This window comes from Desmodus rotundus, chromosome 7 (assembly GCF_022682495.2).
Source record: "Desmodus rotundus isolate HL8 chromosome 7, HLdesRot8A.1, whole genome shotgun sequence".
NCBI lineage: Eukaryota > Metazoa > Chordata > Mammalia > Chiroptera > Phyllostomidae > Desmodus > Desmodus rotundus.
In genome coordinates, this window is record NC_071393.1 from 19,765,942 (window position 1) to 19,781,887 (window position 15,946).

Genomic DNA, 15,946 nt, shown 5'->3' on the forward strand with positions numbered 1-15,946 from the left:
GGACAATAAAACACTGAGGTCTGGGAGTCATATCGGGTCCTGATGGAGTCTGGGGATGTTGGTCAGGGAGGGCTTCCTGGAGGAAGGGTCACGACACCAGTGTGCACCAAGATTTATGGGGACCCAGGAAGTTATAGCTGGTAAAACAGGTGGGAAAGAGAAAATAATAAAATATAAGTTAAAATAGAATGTAGCCCGTGTGTGTGGAGAGGGGAGGGATGGAGCTAGAGACCTGGGAGACTGAACGCTCAGAGCCAGTAAAGGAAGGTGTCTGGGGAGCAGGTGGGAGTTGATTTGGGTTTTCTTCCTTGGAGAGGCTCTTCGGGTGATTCAACTTCCCCCATGCTGCCTACGGATGGTTCGAAGACAATCGGGCGGGGGAAGAATCAGACTCGGTGCGCGCCCCAGTTTGGCGTCTCTTGGGGGTCGCGAGGATCCCAAAGGTCCCAGAAACAGCCAAAGCGTTCATGGCCAGAAGGGCCCCTGGCTGCCTCCCCACACCCTGCGACCCTCATCCGAACTCCAAGGCCAACGGCCGACCCCTGACCCTGGACAGCTCAACCTGCACCGCCCGGTGGGGCGGGGCTAAGAGCGCTTGCTCCGGGGCCGCAGTGTCGCCGCAGCGCCTGCCCCGCCCCCGCCCGCTCCTCCTCCTCCCCCCCACACCCCCTCTCGGCCGCGGTCCGGAGCGGCTCGAGAGCGGACGCCCGCGCCTAGCCTAGGTGAGCGCCCGCCTCCTGCTCCCGGGACCCCGTTCCGGTCAGCACGACCCCGCCTCTACCCCCGGGCTAGTGTGCGCGCTCTCGGGTCTGGAACCTGGGGCCAGCGCTCTGGGAGCAGGGGGCCAGCAGCCGGTTCGGGGCGGGGGTAGGGGGGACGGGAAACAAGCTGGGGTGGGAGCGCCGGTCTTCCTTCTCCTCTCTCCCGCTGGCACTCCCCCGCTCGCCGCACAGACCTACTGTGTGGCATTGTCCCTTCCTGGCCAAGCGGTCTGGCGGGGGGACCTGGGCGACGCTGCGTGAGGGCTGCTTGAAAGGGCATCTCAGATAAAGGGACTGCACGTGCAAAGGCAGGGAGAGTTCACAGAGGGTTTGCGCTTGAGCTCCGAGGGGGTGGAAGTGAAGACCGCTAGCACCCCAAACTCGAACGTCTGGCTGGGGAGCTTGGATGCCATCGGGAGTTAGGCTGGAAGCCACTGAGGGCCTGAGGTGGGCAGGAGCCTCCCACGGTGGGTATGGATGGATCCACGTGACCCTTGGTGAAGAGTGGGACCAGGAGGAAAGGGGCTGTGCGGTAAAGCAAGGAGAGGCTCCTCCCCAGTATGCACCAGCTGGGGCCATGGGAGGAGAGTCTGGGACAGGACACTGGCTCCTAGTGGGTAGTTAGCACTCAGGCACTGTTACAGTTTTTTGGCATTGGGCAGCTTGTAGGCTAAGGACAGCACTCCGCAAAAACTTGGGGTCCTCTCCTGTTGTGCCCCTGACAAAGACTTCTGCCTTTGAAGGGAGGTGTCTGGGCCTGCAGGAGACTGGAGGGCGCCAAGCTGGCTTAGCACACAGTAGGTCTGGAGAAGCTTCAGTCCCCGGCAATCTGTTTCTAGGCCCACGGCTCTGAAGGGTCTAAACACCTGGACACCTGGAATGGGAGGGAACAGCCTAAACAGACACTTGGCAAGTTGAGGTCCCACCGTTTTTGGGATCTGTGGTTCAGGCTGGAAGGAGGTGGGCAGGGCTAAGCTAGTGGTGAAGCCAGGATCTGGGGAGGGACTCGTTGCGCCCAGGGAGGGTGCAGGCAGTGCAGGTGGTGGCCACATTTTACAGACTTGCCTTGGTGACAGTAGGGAAGAAAGCGTGGGTGTGCCCAGGTGGCCTTCGGGTGCCATGGCCTGTGGCCTAAAATGGGCACCAATAGGGCAGGTAAGATCAAGTGCCAGGTAGTAGGTGGTCCTTCCCCAACCTGTTCCTCCTATCCCCTTGCCCTCAGGTACCCATCCAGGGTCCTTGCTGGGATCTGGACTAGCCCTAGTGAGCCTCAGCCTCACCTCAAGTTAGACTTCAGGGAGAAGTTCCAGGGGAAACAAATGGGATGACTGTGGGATAGACTGTGAGGAGGTCAGTTGTAAACACAGCAGCTGGACTTTTTGTCCTGGGTCTTCCAAAGTCCAGTCTGTAAGCTGCACCTTCTGGATAGCCCATCCTGTGGCCTTGAGGTCTCCTTGGCTGCAGGAATCTCTTTGTTGACTTGGTGAGCCCTCCCGCAGAGAGATATGTGGGCTTCTTGGGTCCCTGCCTCTCTTGGAACTAAGGTGGGAAGAGGGTGAAAGGTCACCAAGATGCCCTTACCTACTGCTTGACCTTGGCAAGTCCTTGGCCCCTCGGTTTTTCCATCTGCTGTTGGGCATGACCTCAGCACCATGGGCCTGGTGGGCATTTGTGAAGAGTGAAGGTCAGGGGGAGCTCATGTTTGCTGGGCATGGTCTGTGGACGGTGTGCCTGGCCTCCCTTTCCCCCGACCTGATCAGGCCCAGGCTTGGGCTTGCTGCCCACTTCTGTTCACCATGGAGCTGGGTTTCCCTGGGGACCAGTGGACTGGCCCAGCCCCACTCCCCAGCCCTCCTGGCGGCAGCTCACACTGGGAGGGGGGGTGGAGGCTGGGCTGCCGCCTGGACCCCTGCCCCCTTGCCCTGCCTTGCAGGGCCTGGCAGGCTGGGTCTCCTGCTGGGCTGGGAGCAAGAAGCAGTGGCTGCCCTTGAAGGAGGTGGGTATCCAGGGGCTGAAAGCCAGGGTGGGTGCAGGGACCAGAGAGAACTAAATGTCATCCCATTGTAGGAAGGAGAAACCGGAGGACAGGAAGGCTCTGATCTGCCCAAGGGGATCTGGGGTTTGACCCCAGCTGTGGTGGCCTCCCAGGAGAAAGGAGGGTCCCAGGACTCCCAGGCTACGGGATTTTGAAGGGGCAGCAGAAATCAGATCACATTTCCTGGACAAGGCAGTCCTGGGGCTGGACCTAAAAGTCTGGCAAAGGGGCTCCCCTGGTGGTGGGTAGAGCCTGGGCGATGGTGGGAGTGAGGAGTGAGGGTGCTGAGCCTGGAGGGGAGGTGCCCCCAGGGTCCCGTTGTTTCTCTGGGGTCTGGCTCCCCTTTATGCAAGGGTTCCCAGCTCCAGTGGAGGCCTATTCCAGAAGGCCCTCCCCACACTGGTTTTATCTCTAAGCCCTGATCCCTGCTGATGCCCCCTTTCCCCCACCCCCACAGGTCCTGAAGGCAGCTCCTGCTGGGATGGCCACACCAGCATTTCTAAGGGTCTTGGGGGATCCAGCCCCACCAGGGGCATCCTAGCCTCCCACAGCCAACCATCTGTGTGCCTGCCTCCTGCCCAGCTGAGGCCGCTCGCCATGGGAGGCTGCTTCTCCAAGCCCAAGCCAGGTATCTCTTCTCTTTTTGCTTCCCCGCTCCCTCCATTCTCCGCCCCTTCCCTCCTTTCTCCACCCTCCTCCCTCCTTCTGCCACCTTCCTCCTCCCCCTCCCCCACTGCCTCCAAAGTAGGTCAGGCTGGGTGGCAGCCTCTGCTGCTTCTACTGCTGCTGCGAATGTTAATGTGCTGTGGGCAGGAAGGGGTTGGGGGCCTGGCCCCCCTCCAGTGACCCTTCCTCTTTATTTGGGGCTTTGGGTGCTGGTGGTGGGAATAGCAGCTGAATCTTGGAAAGGGGAAGGGAGGGCTCCTCCTGGCACAGGGTTGCAGACGGCAGCCGTGTCCCCCAGCACAGAGAGGGGCAGCTCTGGAGACAGACACCCTCAGCCCCTCTGTGACCCAGGGTTCACAAGATATCTCTCTGAGCCTCATGATCCCTCTCTACAAAATGAGCCTGACCTTTCAGAGTTTCTGTGAGAACGGAGTGGACAGATCCCAGCCCTGTTCACCTCTTCTGACCCCTGTGTGACCTTGGGCCACCTCCTCAGCCTCTCTGGGCACACTTTCCCATTTGTACAGAAAATCCCCCTCTCCTTGGCCTAAGAAGTTCCAGCTCAGGGTGGGGGTGTCTTAGGGCGCTGGGGTGGCCTGGGTTTGCTCTGGGCTGAAGACTTCTCTGCTGAGCTCTCCCTCCAGCCCCACGGTCCCTCTTCCATCCGCATAATACCCGGGAAAGCAAGGTATGCAGCCATGTCACAGATGAAGAAACCAAGGAGGTCGAGAGAGAGGCCTCTCTAGTGCCCAGTCAGTGCCCCGCCCACCCTGTCCAGGCCACCCTGCCCAGTTTGGCTCACCCCAGCTCCCCTTACCTGATACCCATCGGCTCCATTACCTTAGAACGCCTGAGCCTTTTATCCTTTTCTTGGGTCTGAGGGAGAACTTGGGGGCAAGAGGAGATGTGTGATGCCCTGCCAGGCAGAGGGACTCACCCACACCTGCCCTCCCATCACTCCTGTGCTGCGGACACTCACCCAGGGCCAGATCCCACCACCCTCCCTGCTCCCATGTGTGACCCGGGCAAATGATGTCCACTGCCTTGACCTCAGCCTTCACTTCTCATCGCTTAGTGGGAGGATGCCGGCCGGCCCCAGCTGGCAGGAGGCTCTGGGAAGAAGATGCCACCTGTAGTTTCCTTTAAAGGAATGCAAAGGGCTGGCCTGCCTGGGACCACTGGCCCCAGGACTCCTGGTATAGACCGCACCAGAGGCAGTGCTAAGAACTTAGCCTCTTGAGTCCAAACCCATCCTCCCTTCCTGGGTGTGTGACTGGGCAGATGACTTCACCCTTCTGAGTCTTTGAGTTGTCACTTGTAAAATGGAGCTAATTGTGCCCCTTGTGCGGGCTGTTGTGCTTAGCACTGGGTTCTCTGCACATAGGTGGCACTTGCAAAATGTTACCGTATTTTTTGGACTATAAGACGCACAGGACCATAAGACGTACCTAGGTTTTAGAGGAGGAAAATGGGGGTGGGGGGGGAATCCCGTTCCACCGCTGCCCCCCTCCCCCCCACCGCGAGCCAGGTAAGCTATATTCAGACTATAAGATGCACCCCTCCTTTTCCTCTCAAATTTGGGAGGAAAAAGTGCGTCTTATAGTCTGATAAATACGGTATTATGTCCTCTTTTGGGGCTGCGCTGTGTGCAGCCAGGACCCCCCTGTGGGGCTTTGGCAGGAGGGCAGGAGCTCAGGCCCCAGGTACATAACCTGGGCAGGTCAGGGGTGAGACTCAGGGAATTTCAGGGTGTGAGACTGAGAGCATTTGACCATGAGGGTTCAACTGAGGTCAGAAGGGACCACAGGGAAACCAGAACAAGGAGAAGATCTTTGTATAAATTCCTCACTTACTACCTTGCTCGGTTCTGTGGCTCAGAGCACATCAGCATACACTTCCAGAGCTCTCTCTGCACTCCCTGTGCTTCAGGGCACCGTGTTCCTTAAAGGAAGTGCTCCAGGCCAGACTCTTACTAAGCACAGAACTAGGAGGAAGTACACCTCTCTTGGTATCCGGTCACCTGCCTTTTATTAGGCCACAAGTGCTACCTAAAGGCTTTCCCTCCTTACCATGGCTGCCAGGAAGCTCTGAACTAACCGATCAAACACTGTTACCCAACTTCATCTGTTGAACTTCTGCCTGGGTTACATTATTATCTATCTCCTTCGGCATTCACCGTCACCAGAGAGGCAGGTGTTCTCTCTGTTTTATAACAAGGGCATCTGTGCAAAGGGGCTAAGGCAGGGGCCCGTGGTCCCATGGGCAGCTGGGAATCATGGAGTCAGGGTAGCTTTGGTTCTGTGAGTGAGCAGAGACTCTCCTCCCCAATTGCCTTCCCACCACTGCTCCTGACTTAATGGTTTCCAGTTAGATTGCATCTGGCAGGACCTCAGAGCCTTCTGGAAGGAGGTAGACGATGAGAACAGCCTGGCTTGGCTGTTATCTGGGCCCCTGCCAGGCTGTTCTTTTGAGCTCCCTCTCTAAAGCTCACATAGCTGGTGTCAGCTGAGTCCAAAGTATTTTTCTTTTTAATTCTTCTGAAAACATTCTAACACTATTACATAAAGTGCGGAAAATGAAGGGAAAAACCCACTCCACCCCGACCCCCCGCCCCGCCCCACCCTGCACCTGACACAACAGCTTCGGCATGTGGCGTAGGTGCCCCTCCCGCCCAGCTGGAATCATGGAGTGGGTCTTCACCCCTGCTGCGCCAGGCCTAAGATGGGGGGGAACTTGAGGATGGGAGGGCTGCCCCCCAGGCTCCCAGGCTAGGATAGGGGATTAGCACAGCGTGAGATGAGGGACATGCGGGAGCTGGGCAGCTGGGGGAGGCAACACCTGAGCTGTGTCTAGGTGCATGGGCAGGAGCTAGCCAGGGCCAGGAGGGATGGTAGCCTGGGCCAAGCGAATTGATAGGCAAAGACCAGAAGGTGTGACTCTGGGTTTTTTGCTCCTGGAGTGTCAGGTTTGAGGTGGAGGGATTGAGAGGTGAGCTGGGAAATGCTGGGAGCCTCTGGTGCCTTGGGAGGCGGAAGAGGCACCTCCTGCTCCCTCATTGGGCCCATGCTGTGCCAGGGACTTAGTTTCCATCACTCAGCCTTCCTCCCTGCAGCCCCAACCCAGGAGGCCAGATTATCGCTGCTAAAAATTCTGTTTATTGTTCCCTTCTAATTAGAAAAATACCCCAGGCACATTGTAGGGAATTTGGAAAATGTGGGAAAGCATAAAGAAGAAAATGACACTGTCCGGCTAACTTCCCCCCTAGAACTGCCCCATGGGCAGGCGGGAACGTGTCTTCTGTGTGGAGGCTGGTTGGGTGGGGGGCGGTGCTATACCCTGTCTGCTTTGTCCACATGCACTCCCCCAGGTGGGGGTCACCCCCAAGGCCTCGCGAAGATGCTGAAAAACCAGTGCTTGGTAAATGCTGAAGGATTCTCGAACTGGTGAGAATAGCTCTTTTAAGAGGTTGAAATTAAGTTGTGTACACTTAAAAAACTTTTTTTTTCCTATTGATTTTAGAAAAGAGAGAGGAAGGGAGAGAAAGAAACATCGATTTGTTGTTCCACTTATTTATTCGTTCGTTGGCTGACTCTTGTGCGTGCCCTGACTCGGGATGGAAACTGCTGCCTTGGTGCCTTGGGATGATGCTCTGACCAACTGAGCTATCTGGCCAGGGCTTTTTTTTTTTTTTTTTTTTTTTAATTTTGAAAAAAGTTTAAACCTATGGGAAAGTTGCAAGCATAGAACAATGAACCTAGGATTTCCCACCACCCAGATTCCCGGGCCAGGATCTGAGCTACATCCATTTGCGATGCCCTGTTCTCACTTGGGTCAGACCCTAAACATGCCCCTGATCCCTCAGGGGTGTCATTGTTTTCCATTGGGGACTGTGCCCCTGCAGTCAGGTCAAAACTCAGAGGGCACCGGGGCTCTTTCCCCGCCCCACATTCCTGGAGAAAGGGCAGTTTCAGGGTTGAAGGAGCTTCGTTGGTGCTCCCCTTCCTAATTTTGTTACTGAAATAAAATCATGCAGAAATCAATTCAAGCCCACCCGGTGCCCGTCCCTGCTGCCCCTGCCCTGCTTCTTGTCTGCTTTAAGGCTCTCTGCTGGTGGTGCCGGCGGCTTTCTGGAAAGGTCCAGGTACAGGGGAGAAGCTGCACTGAGAAGAGCAGGCCCTGCCCAGAGCTTTGCTGTGGGTGAGGAGGTGGGTGAGCGAGGGGCTCACAGTGCCCCCCATCTGCCCACAGTGGAGCTCAAGATCGAGGTGGTGCTGCCGGAGAAGGAGCGGGGCAAGGAGGAGCTGTCGGCCAGTGGGAAGAGCAGCCCCCGGGCCTACCAGGGCAACGGCACTGCCCGTCACTTCCACTCGGAGGAGCGCCTGCCCACCCCTCACCCCTACCCTGGCACTCAGGACTGTGTGGAGGCTGCCGTCTGTCATGTCAAGGACCTCGAGAATGGCCAGTGGGTGATGGGCCTGGCACAGGGATCAGGGGGCCCAAGGTGGGAGGGCAAGCATAAGCCACAGATAAGGTGGGCAGGAAGCCTGGATGGAACCCAGGGGTAGCCATCCTGGCCACAGCCTTTGTGGCTTCTGCTGGTTGGGGCCTGCTCCGCAGAAGGCTGGAATCTGGGAGGAGGTGCTGGCAGGAGGTGGTGCCTCACACCTGGCCTGACTTCTGAGTGCAGCTCTTCCCTAGGATGCGGGAAGTGGAGCTGGGCTGGGGCAAAGTGTTGCTGGTGAAGGACAATGGGGAGTTCCATGCCCTGGGCCACAAGTGTCCGCACTACGGCGCACCCCTGGTGAAAGGTGAGTTGTCCGAGTGCACAGAGGAGGTGGGGGCGTAGCCTCCTGAAGTGGGCTTGGCCACTGCACCATCAAGCCCCAGCTCCTCCAGGCCCCAGCCCAGCTTGGCTCCTTCCCGGACCCCCAGTTCCTCGTCTATTGCGGGGGAGGCTCTCCGGGGCTATGTGGAAGGGCCACCAGGTTCTGGGACACAGGAATCCTTGGAGAGGGACTCTTGCAGGTGACCCCAGCTCAGCACTTCCCCCGCTCAGGTGTACTGTCCCGTGGCCGGGTGCGCTGTCCTTGGCATGGTGCCTGCTTCAACATCAGCACCGGGGACCTGGAGGACTTCCCTGGCCTGGACAGTCTGCACAAGTTCCAGGTGGGGCCGGGTGTGTGGTGGAGTGGGAGCCTGGGGCGACATGGTCAGGGACTGGAGCCCCCAAAGCCTGGTTCTGAGCACCACAGCACTTGCAGGTGAAGATTGAGAAGGAGAAGGTGTATGTCCGGGCCAGCAAGCAGGTAAGGGGATGGCTTGGGGCTCAGGTAAAAGGGAAAGCCAAGGAGGACATCTGGGTCGAGGGAACAGTAAATGCAAAGGTGGGAGGGGTTCTGGTGAGGGTAGCTGGGGAACAGTGAAGGGTGCATGGTGGGCATGCAGCTGGACTGCTGGGCTTATGGCATAAGGAGGTTAGCCATGACCCCAGCTCCCAGCTGTCCCCCACTCTCTGGCAACTACTAGGCCCTGCAGCTGCAGCGAAGGACGAAGGTGATGGCCAAGTGCATCTCTCCAAGTGCTGGTCACAGCGGCAGCACCAACGTGCTCATTGTGGGCGCAGGTTGGTGGTGGGGTACTGACAGGCAGGATGGGATGGGGGAGAGGTGGTCCTTGACCCACAGCCCCCTCCCCTCAGGTGCAGCTGGCTTGGTGTGTGCAGAGACTCTGCGGCAAGAGGGCTTCTCAGACAGGATCGTCCTGTGCACGCTGGACCGGCACCTCCCCTACGACCGGCCCAAGCTCAGCAAGGTGGGGGTGGGGTGAGTGGAGACAGGGCTCTGTCCCTCTGGGAGCAGTCAAGCTGCTGCCCGTTGGGGGTCCGGTCAGCTGCCCGCTCTGCTCATGCCAGGGCCTGGAGTTTGAAGCTCTGGGCTTGTTGAGTTCTATCCTACAGCCCCTGTGTGACCTGGGGCTGGCTCCACCCTCCCTGGGCTCCAGGTCCTCTGTTGCAAGGCTCCGTCTCAAGCTGGCTCTTCCCACAGTCCCTGGACGCCCAGCCCGAGCAGCTGGCCCTGAGGCCCAAGGAGTTCTTCCGAGCCTATGGCATCGAGGTGCTCACCGAGGCCCAGGTAGAGGACAAGGCTGGGGAACCATGAAGGGCGTGAGGACGCGTAGGCTCCTGAAGATGTGGGTGTGCTCTGCCCTACTGGCCTTGTTGCCCAGGCATCTGGGGGTGCTCCTGGCATGGGAGGCTGCACTGGATCTTCTTGGTAGGGTCATGGACACATGCATAGCCCAAGTGTGTGGGGACATGGATGATTTGTTTGGGGCTGGGATGGGAGACTGGGACTCGGCTGGGACTTGGCGGGTATAGGGAGGGCTTTGAGGGAAAGATATGTGAGAAGCTTAATGAGTGTGGAGGAATTGCCAGGTGAGAGAGGAAGGACAACCAGGTGTCAGGAGAAGCCCTGTGGAGCTGCTTGGAGGGGCTGGCCGGGCTCTGGGCATACTGCAGGACCTGGGCGCAGGTGGCCGGGCCCAGGTCCATGCTCTGCCTGGTGGGGGTTGCAGGTGGTCACAGTGGATGTGAGAAACAAGAAGGTTGTGTTCAAGGATGGCTTCAAGCTGGAATACAGCAAGCTTCTGCTGGCACCAGGGAGCAGGTGGGAGTATCTCTCCCGCTGCCCTCTGTTGGGCACCGGGCAGGCCACTGGCCAGGATGGGAGGGCTCAGGGTGCCAGGAGCCCCTCACTGACACTGGCTGTGTTGCAGCCCGAAGACCCTGAGCTGCAAAGGCAAAGAGGTGGAGAATGTGTTCACCATCCGGACACCTGAGGATGCCAACCGCGTGGTGAGACTGGCTCGGGGCCGCAACACAGTGGTCGTGGGAGCCGGCTTCCTGGGTGAGCAGCTGCTGGTGGCGGGGTGGAGGTGGCTGATCCCAAGGCAGTGCTGGCTCTGGGATGCACAGGGTGCCAGCCCACTGCCCACAACCCTGGCCCAGGGATGGAGGTGGCTGCCTACCTGACTGAGAAGGCCCACTCGGTGTCCGTGGTGGAGCTGGAGGAGACGCCCTTCAGGAGGTTCCTGGGGGAGCGTGTGGGTCGTGCCCTCATGAAGGTGAGTCCACACCGGTCCACAGCCCCTCAGAACCAGACCGGCCCCGGCCGGGCTCTCACCCACTGCCCACCACCCACCTGCCCTGACAGATGTTTGAGAACAACCGAGTCAAGTTCTACATGCAGACAGAGGTGTCAGAGCTGCGGGCCCAGGAGGGAAAGGTGGGCCCTTCTCCCCACCCCCTGCCACGTTCTGTCCCCTCTCCCCTGTGCCCAGGAGCTGGGCCCCACTGCTCCCCTGCCTGCTCCCCACAGCTGAAGGAGGTCGTGCTGAAGAGCAGCAAGGTGGTGCGGGCCGACGTCTGCGTGGTGGGCATTGGTGAGTGGGCGGGCAGGCGGACGTGAGCGAGCAGAGCCTGAGGCTAGTCCCTGAGCCTCAGTTTTTGCACCTATCAGATGGGGACCACAACCGTACCCACCTCAAAGGGCTGTTGGGGAATAATGTGTGTACTGGGCTTGGCCCAGGCTGCGCACAGAAGATGCCCCCAGTGACCACTGCCCACTCACACTTGACCCCGTGGCCTGCCCTGTGAGGGCTGCAGAGCACAAACATGCATCTACCTGGTCCCTGGTCCAGGGGTGCCGGTTGAGGTACCCGTTTGGGGAGGAACAAAGCTAGGAGGTGGCAGCACAGGGGCTGGGGTGGCATAGTATGCCCACCCCCATCAGGGGGCATCCTGGACCACTTCCCAGAGGTGACAATACGTGAGGCCTAATGGGAGACACAGGTACGTGGGGGTCCAGGCAGAGTGGCAGGACACACACAGGCTGTAGGGTATGCGGCCCATTGGATGGTCAGTCTGGGGCTGGGTTGTGGCACATGGAGGGTGTGGGTCACGAAGAGCAATGAGGTGAGAGAAGCGGACACACAGGACCATCCTATCAGGCGCGGTGCCCTCCACGGGCTTCCTGAGGCAGAGCGGCATCAGCCTGGATTCCCGAGGCTTCATCCCTGTCAACAAGGTGGGCTTGGCAGGGTGGGGAGGGTACCCGGCTGGGGGCCATGGGAGGTCCAGGCCAGGGCCCCCTTCCCACCCACAGAGTCCTGGACCCTGTCCCCACAGATGATGCAGACCAACGTCCCAGGAGTGTTTGCTGCTGGCGACGCAGTCACCTTCCCCCTGGCCTGGAGGAACAATCGGAAAGTGAATATCCCACACTGGCAGATGGCTCATGCCCAGGGTATGACCAGCCCCAGCGCAGGACAAGAGTGGGAGGCTGTCTTGGAGTTTTGGCCTCCCCCAGGCCCGTCCCTCAGTTGCTGTCCTTGGGTCCTGGCTGCTGGTTGCAGAGCCATTCAAAGCTCTGGGGTGGCCTGTCTGGGTCAGCCCCATCCAGGTGATCACCAAGCCGGGTCTCAGCGCAAGCCTTGCGTGTGGCCCATCTCCAGAGACCTCCCTCCTCTGGCCTCTGGACAGCCCAATCAGCCAGCAACAGGGCCCTACCCCCACTTGTCTTTCCAGCAGCCTCGCCTTTTCTCTTATACTCAAAGACACACATTCACCAGGGAGAGAAAACGGGATTTAGTGGGATGTGGGTCAGCTCCCCACTCAGTGCCTCTGTCTCCCTTGGGCCACTCGATTGATTCGGAACCCAGAGGCCTCATGCAGACCCCTGGGAGGTGGCCACCTGGGCCTGGAGACCTGGGGCTCAGTGGGGAACTGCGTGCTCTCCGAGGAACAGATTCCCCCTCACCAAGCCTCTGAAGACGTGCTCACTATTCACACCTGGTCTGGGCCCCTGAGCTGCAGGTGCCAGCAAGTCACTGCCTTAGAGGGAGGACCCCAGACGCCCTGCACCCACCTCCCCTTCCCCTCTGCCTGCATGTTATCTGGGTTTCTGCTGCCTGAAACCCCACTCCTGTACCAATTTTTGTTCAGATCCAAGGTTGGTGCTAGGTTTTAAGGAGCAGAGGATAGCGTCAGTGCAATTAAGGTTTAATGGGTGGATGGGGGTGGGGCCTCATGAACTAGGAAGCTACTACCTAGCTATTCTCTCTGGGGCCCTTGGTGTGGCTGGCATCTCTGCTTCCAGGTTATTTATGCCTGCTCTCCTGCCTCCCTCTTCGGACCTGATGAGTCTGAATAGTTGTCTGTGTGTTCACGTGAGATGGCTCGCAGCCCCACATCCCCGGGAAGCCCACGTTCCAGATCCAGGGCACTTCATTCAAATTCTCCAGGGCCGCAATCTAAGGGGCCAGCTTTGAGCTAGGTGTCCCCCTCTGTGCCCATCAGCTGCAACCAAGCTTGGGCGGTGGGCTGCACAGTGATGTACCTCTTGACCTCTGGGGAGGCAAGAAGAAGTAACCCCACATGTGAGGGGTCCCAGAGAGCCGGAGGCAGGCAGTATGGGGGTTGCCCGGGCTAGGGTCGGAGCTTTCACTCTTCTGGGTCCCGCAGGGCGCGTGGCGGCCCAGAACATGCTGGCGCAGGAGGCAGAGATCAGCACCGTGCCCTACCTATGGACAGCCATGTTCGGCAAAAGCCTGCGCTACGCGGGTAACTGAACCTCGGAACGGGGCGGGGCTCAGGTGTTACCCGGAGTGCAGAGTTGGGGCGGGGCTATGAGCATCCTGGGGCGGGGCCACGACAGCTATAGAAAGCAGTAAAGTACTCGCTGGGGGCGGGGGCAGGGCCAGGGACTACATGAAGGGACAGAGAGCTAGGCCTGGAGAGGGGTACAGGGGACAGTTAGGAGGACACGGGACACTGACCCGGTGGAGTCCCATCCCCTTTGCTGAGCTCACGTGGGCACCGCCCGCCTGCCTGGCCCACAGGGTACGGAGAAGGCTTCGACGACGTCATCATCCAAGGGGATCTGGAGGAGCTGAAGTTCGTGGCTTTTTACACCAAGTGAGAGCAACGGGGCAGAAAAGGGGCACGAAACGGCAGGAGCTCAGTCGGTAGGGGGAGCTCATCCCAAAGAAGCCTTGCTCTAGACGAGGGGTCTTACTTGAAGGGTGGACTGAGTGGCACTGGGAAGAGCTAGCAGGAAGCGCAGCTGAGGACAGGTGAGGAGATGGGGCAGTAATAACTCCAGCTGCCACGCACTGAGGCAGGACATTTTATCAGCACAGCTCTTCGAGGGGGGTGTTGACACCCGTATTTACACTGAGGAAAGTCACACAGATAGAGAGCGGTAATCCCAGGATGGAAGCATGAACCCCACTGAAGAGTATGGCTGGAACCTCCACGGGGGTCTCACAGGAGTCCAAAGCCCATGCTGGGCTAAAGTGCAAAGTTGGGAGGGTTGGGTGCTCAGGACATTCTTGTTCTGGGTAAGATCCCTTCCTGGGTCCCAGGTGGACAGGTGTATGTTAGGGTCTCCAAGAAGAGGGGCCACTGCTGGGCAGTGGTCAGGTTCAGCCGCCCTCTCCCTGCAGAGGCGACGAGGTGATCGCTGTGGCCAGCATGAACTACGATCCTATCGTGTCCAAGGTGGCCGAGGTACTGGCCTCGGGCCGTGCCATCCGGAAGCGGGAAGTGGAGTGAGTGTGGGCATTGGAGGCCTGGGGCAGGGAGCTAGAAGCCTACAGAAGGACTGGCTCAACGTTTCCAAGGCAGTCAGCTGCCTCACAGCCCTCCAGGGCCAGTCCCCCCACTCTTGGTCCCCATCAGTCTGAGGCTCCCAGGGCCATGGGGCCATGTGGGCCATAGGTTGTGATTTAGGAGTGGGCTGGTTGTACGTGCTCTTGGGAGACTGAAGGAAAAGGGGCCATGTCCCAAGGCAGGGCCAGTGCTGGGGGAGGGGTCAAGGCACACTGCTTGGGCAATCACTGAGCCTGGGACATTGGACTGGACATGGTAGTGTTGATCCTGGCAGAAGCCAGGTGGGGAACTGCAGCTGGGGGTGCCCTGCACAGAGATGTGGGGTGGTTGTTTGGAGTCTGGGAGACACTGGACACCAGTCATTCCCCTCATGCCACCATGGTGTCAATGGGAGTCCCCCTGTGGGCTTTACCTGCCTATGAAGAGCCCCCAGGGACTGAGAAAAGCCTGGAGGCCACTGGATGGGGGTAGGCTTCAGGCTAGAAACCATGGAGAACCAAAAGGGGACATAAATGACATGCTCTTCCCTGGCCTTCTCTGTCTCTCCCTCTTGCCCTCGCAAAGGCTGTTTCTGCTGCACAGCAAGTACGTGTGTCCTGTCCTTCCTGTTGTCTATTCTGAGCCTTTCCCACCTCAACCCAGAGTCTGCACCTGATGGTCTTTGCCCCTTTGCCCAAGTACACATCCCTGCTGGGGACCAGGGCCCAGCACAGAGCAGGCCCTGCTATCCTCGAGGGCCAGCTGCTCATGGTGCTGAGCGGGGAGCCTGCTCCCTTCCGCTGACTCTTCCTCCCTGCATTCCTGCAGGACCGGCGACATGTCCTGGCTCACAGGGAAAGGATCCTGAGCTTGCATGCAGCAGACTTTGGCAGGCATGCTGGGGCACCAGGGACAGAGGCCGAGCCCTGGGGGCAGGTGCCAACCTCCAATTTCCCAGGATCCCCCAGGGCAGAACCTGAACCCTCCCAGTGCTTGTCATTAGCTGCCTGGCTCACCTCAAGACACCTCCACTGCTTCCAAGTGATGCTCACCACCCAAGGCCTGGACTGCCATCGATGGCTGGCAGTAGAGGCGGGACAGGCCCTGCCTCTTCTCCCTCTATTGGGACTGGTCCCCTGTAGGACCTTGCAACATACTAGACATTATCTCAAAATTAAAACATGCACATTTGCAGATCTGTGTGACTTCCATTGTAATTGGGCACTCATGAGGGAGACCATAGATGACAGGGAGACAGGCACAACCACAAACTGCTCAGTGCTACACCGAGTGCCCAGAGGAGGGAGCAACTGCTTCTACCCCCGGGGGTTTAGGAAGGGCTTCTCCAACCAGTCTTGGATCTGGATTTTGAAGGAAGGGCATTCGAGGTAGAGGAGACTGCAGGTACAAAGGGCTTGAGACAGGATATGCTTCTTCAGAGCTCAGAGGCTGCACACGTCTGGCGGTTTGGGGGCATTTGCCCACTTAAGAGCTGTAGGAGCTGGGTCCTAAGACAGCTCTCCTGCCTCTCATGGCAGCCAGAGCTTCCCGAATCCACATACCGCAGGTGGAGAAACTGCGCCTCTGCTATTAAGTAGAAACGAGAATAAGAACGACTGCGCCGCGTTGCCTCTCAATCAATAAATAATAACACCGAGGGCAGACTCCAGGACTTCGGGCTGGGGGCCCGAGCAGGAAGGGGATGCGCTGCCTGCGGAGGCCGCTGCGAGCTCGGAACCCTGCACCCGGGATCCCGGGAGCGGCGGACGCTCACGGCCGAGCCCCGCTTAGACACGGCACGCCGGGAACGGTAGCGGATCTCCGGGGAAGTGCAGT

At 59.0% G+C, this 15,946-nt stretch overlaps 1 protein-coding gene across 3 annotated transcripts; it reads left to right on the top strand.

Moving 5' to 3' along the window:
* The first annotated feature begins 671 nt into the window (after positions 1 to 671).
* AIFM3 (AIF family member 3) lies at positions 672 to 15,306 on the top strand. 3 transcript variants are annotated; one of them, XM_053927679.1, is made up of 21 exons: positions 672 to 722; positions 3,254 to 3,424; positions 7,711 to 7,924; positions 8,161 to 8,270; positions 8,519 to 8,628; positions 8,724 to 8,768; positions 8,989 to 9,085; positions 9,161 to 9,273; positions 9,507 to 9,593; positions 10,036 to 10,127; positions 10,237 to 10,367; positions 10,469 to 10,584; positions 10,674 to 10,745; positions 10,839 to 10,902; positions 11,470 to 11,546; positions 11,648 to 11,765; positions 12,983 to 13,081; positions 13,360 to 13,435; positions 13,966 to 14,070; positions 14,696 to 14,716; positions 14,939 to 15,306. In XM_053927679.1, exons 2-21 carry the CDS (start codon positions 3,394 to 3,396, stop codon positions 14,976 to 14,978), a joined length of 1,818 nt encoding a protein of 605 aa, XP_053783654.1. In that variant the 5' UTR covers positions 672 to 722; positions 3,254 to 3,393; the 3' UTR covers positions 14,979 to 15,306. The 3 variants fall into 3 exon arrangements, with proteins under 3 accessions (XP_053783654.1, XP_053783656.1, XP_024413078.1); XM_024557310.3 differs by lacking the exon at positions 672 to 722 and adding an exon at positions 2,710 to 2,757; XM_053927681.1 differs by lacking the exon at positions 14,696 to 14,716.
* Positions 15,307 to 15,946: the final 640 nt, after the last annotated feature.

Bases quoted from the DNA above. Each gene is read 5' to 3' on its own strand.
- AIFM3 (XM_053927679.1), top strand. From the start codon at position 3,394: ATGGGAGGCTGCTTCTCCAAGCCCAAGCCAG. The intron at 10,746-10,838 runs GTGGGCCCTTCT...TGCTCCCCACAG, and splicing joins TGCGGGCCCAGGAGGGAAAG to CTGAAGGAGGTCGTGCTGAA. The intron at 10,903-11,469 runs GTGAGTGGGCGG...CCATCCTATCAG, and splicing joins CGTCTGCGTGGTGGGCATTG to GCGCGGTGCCCTCCACGGGC.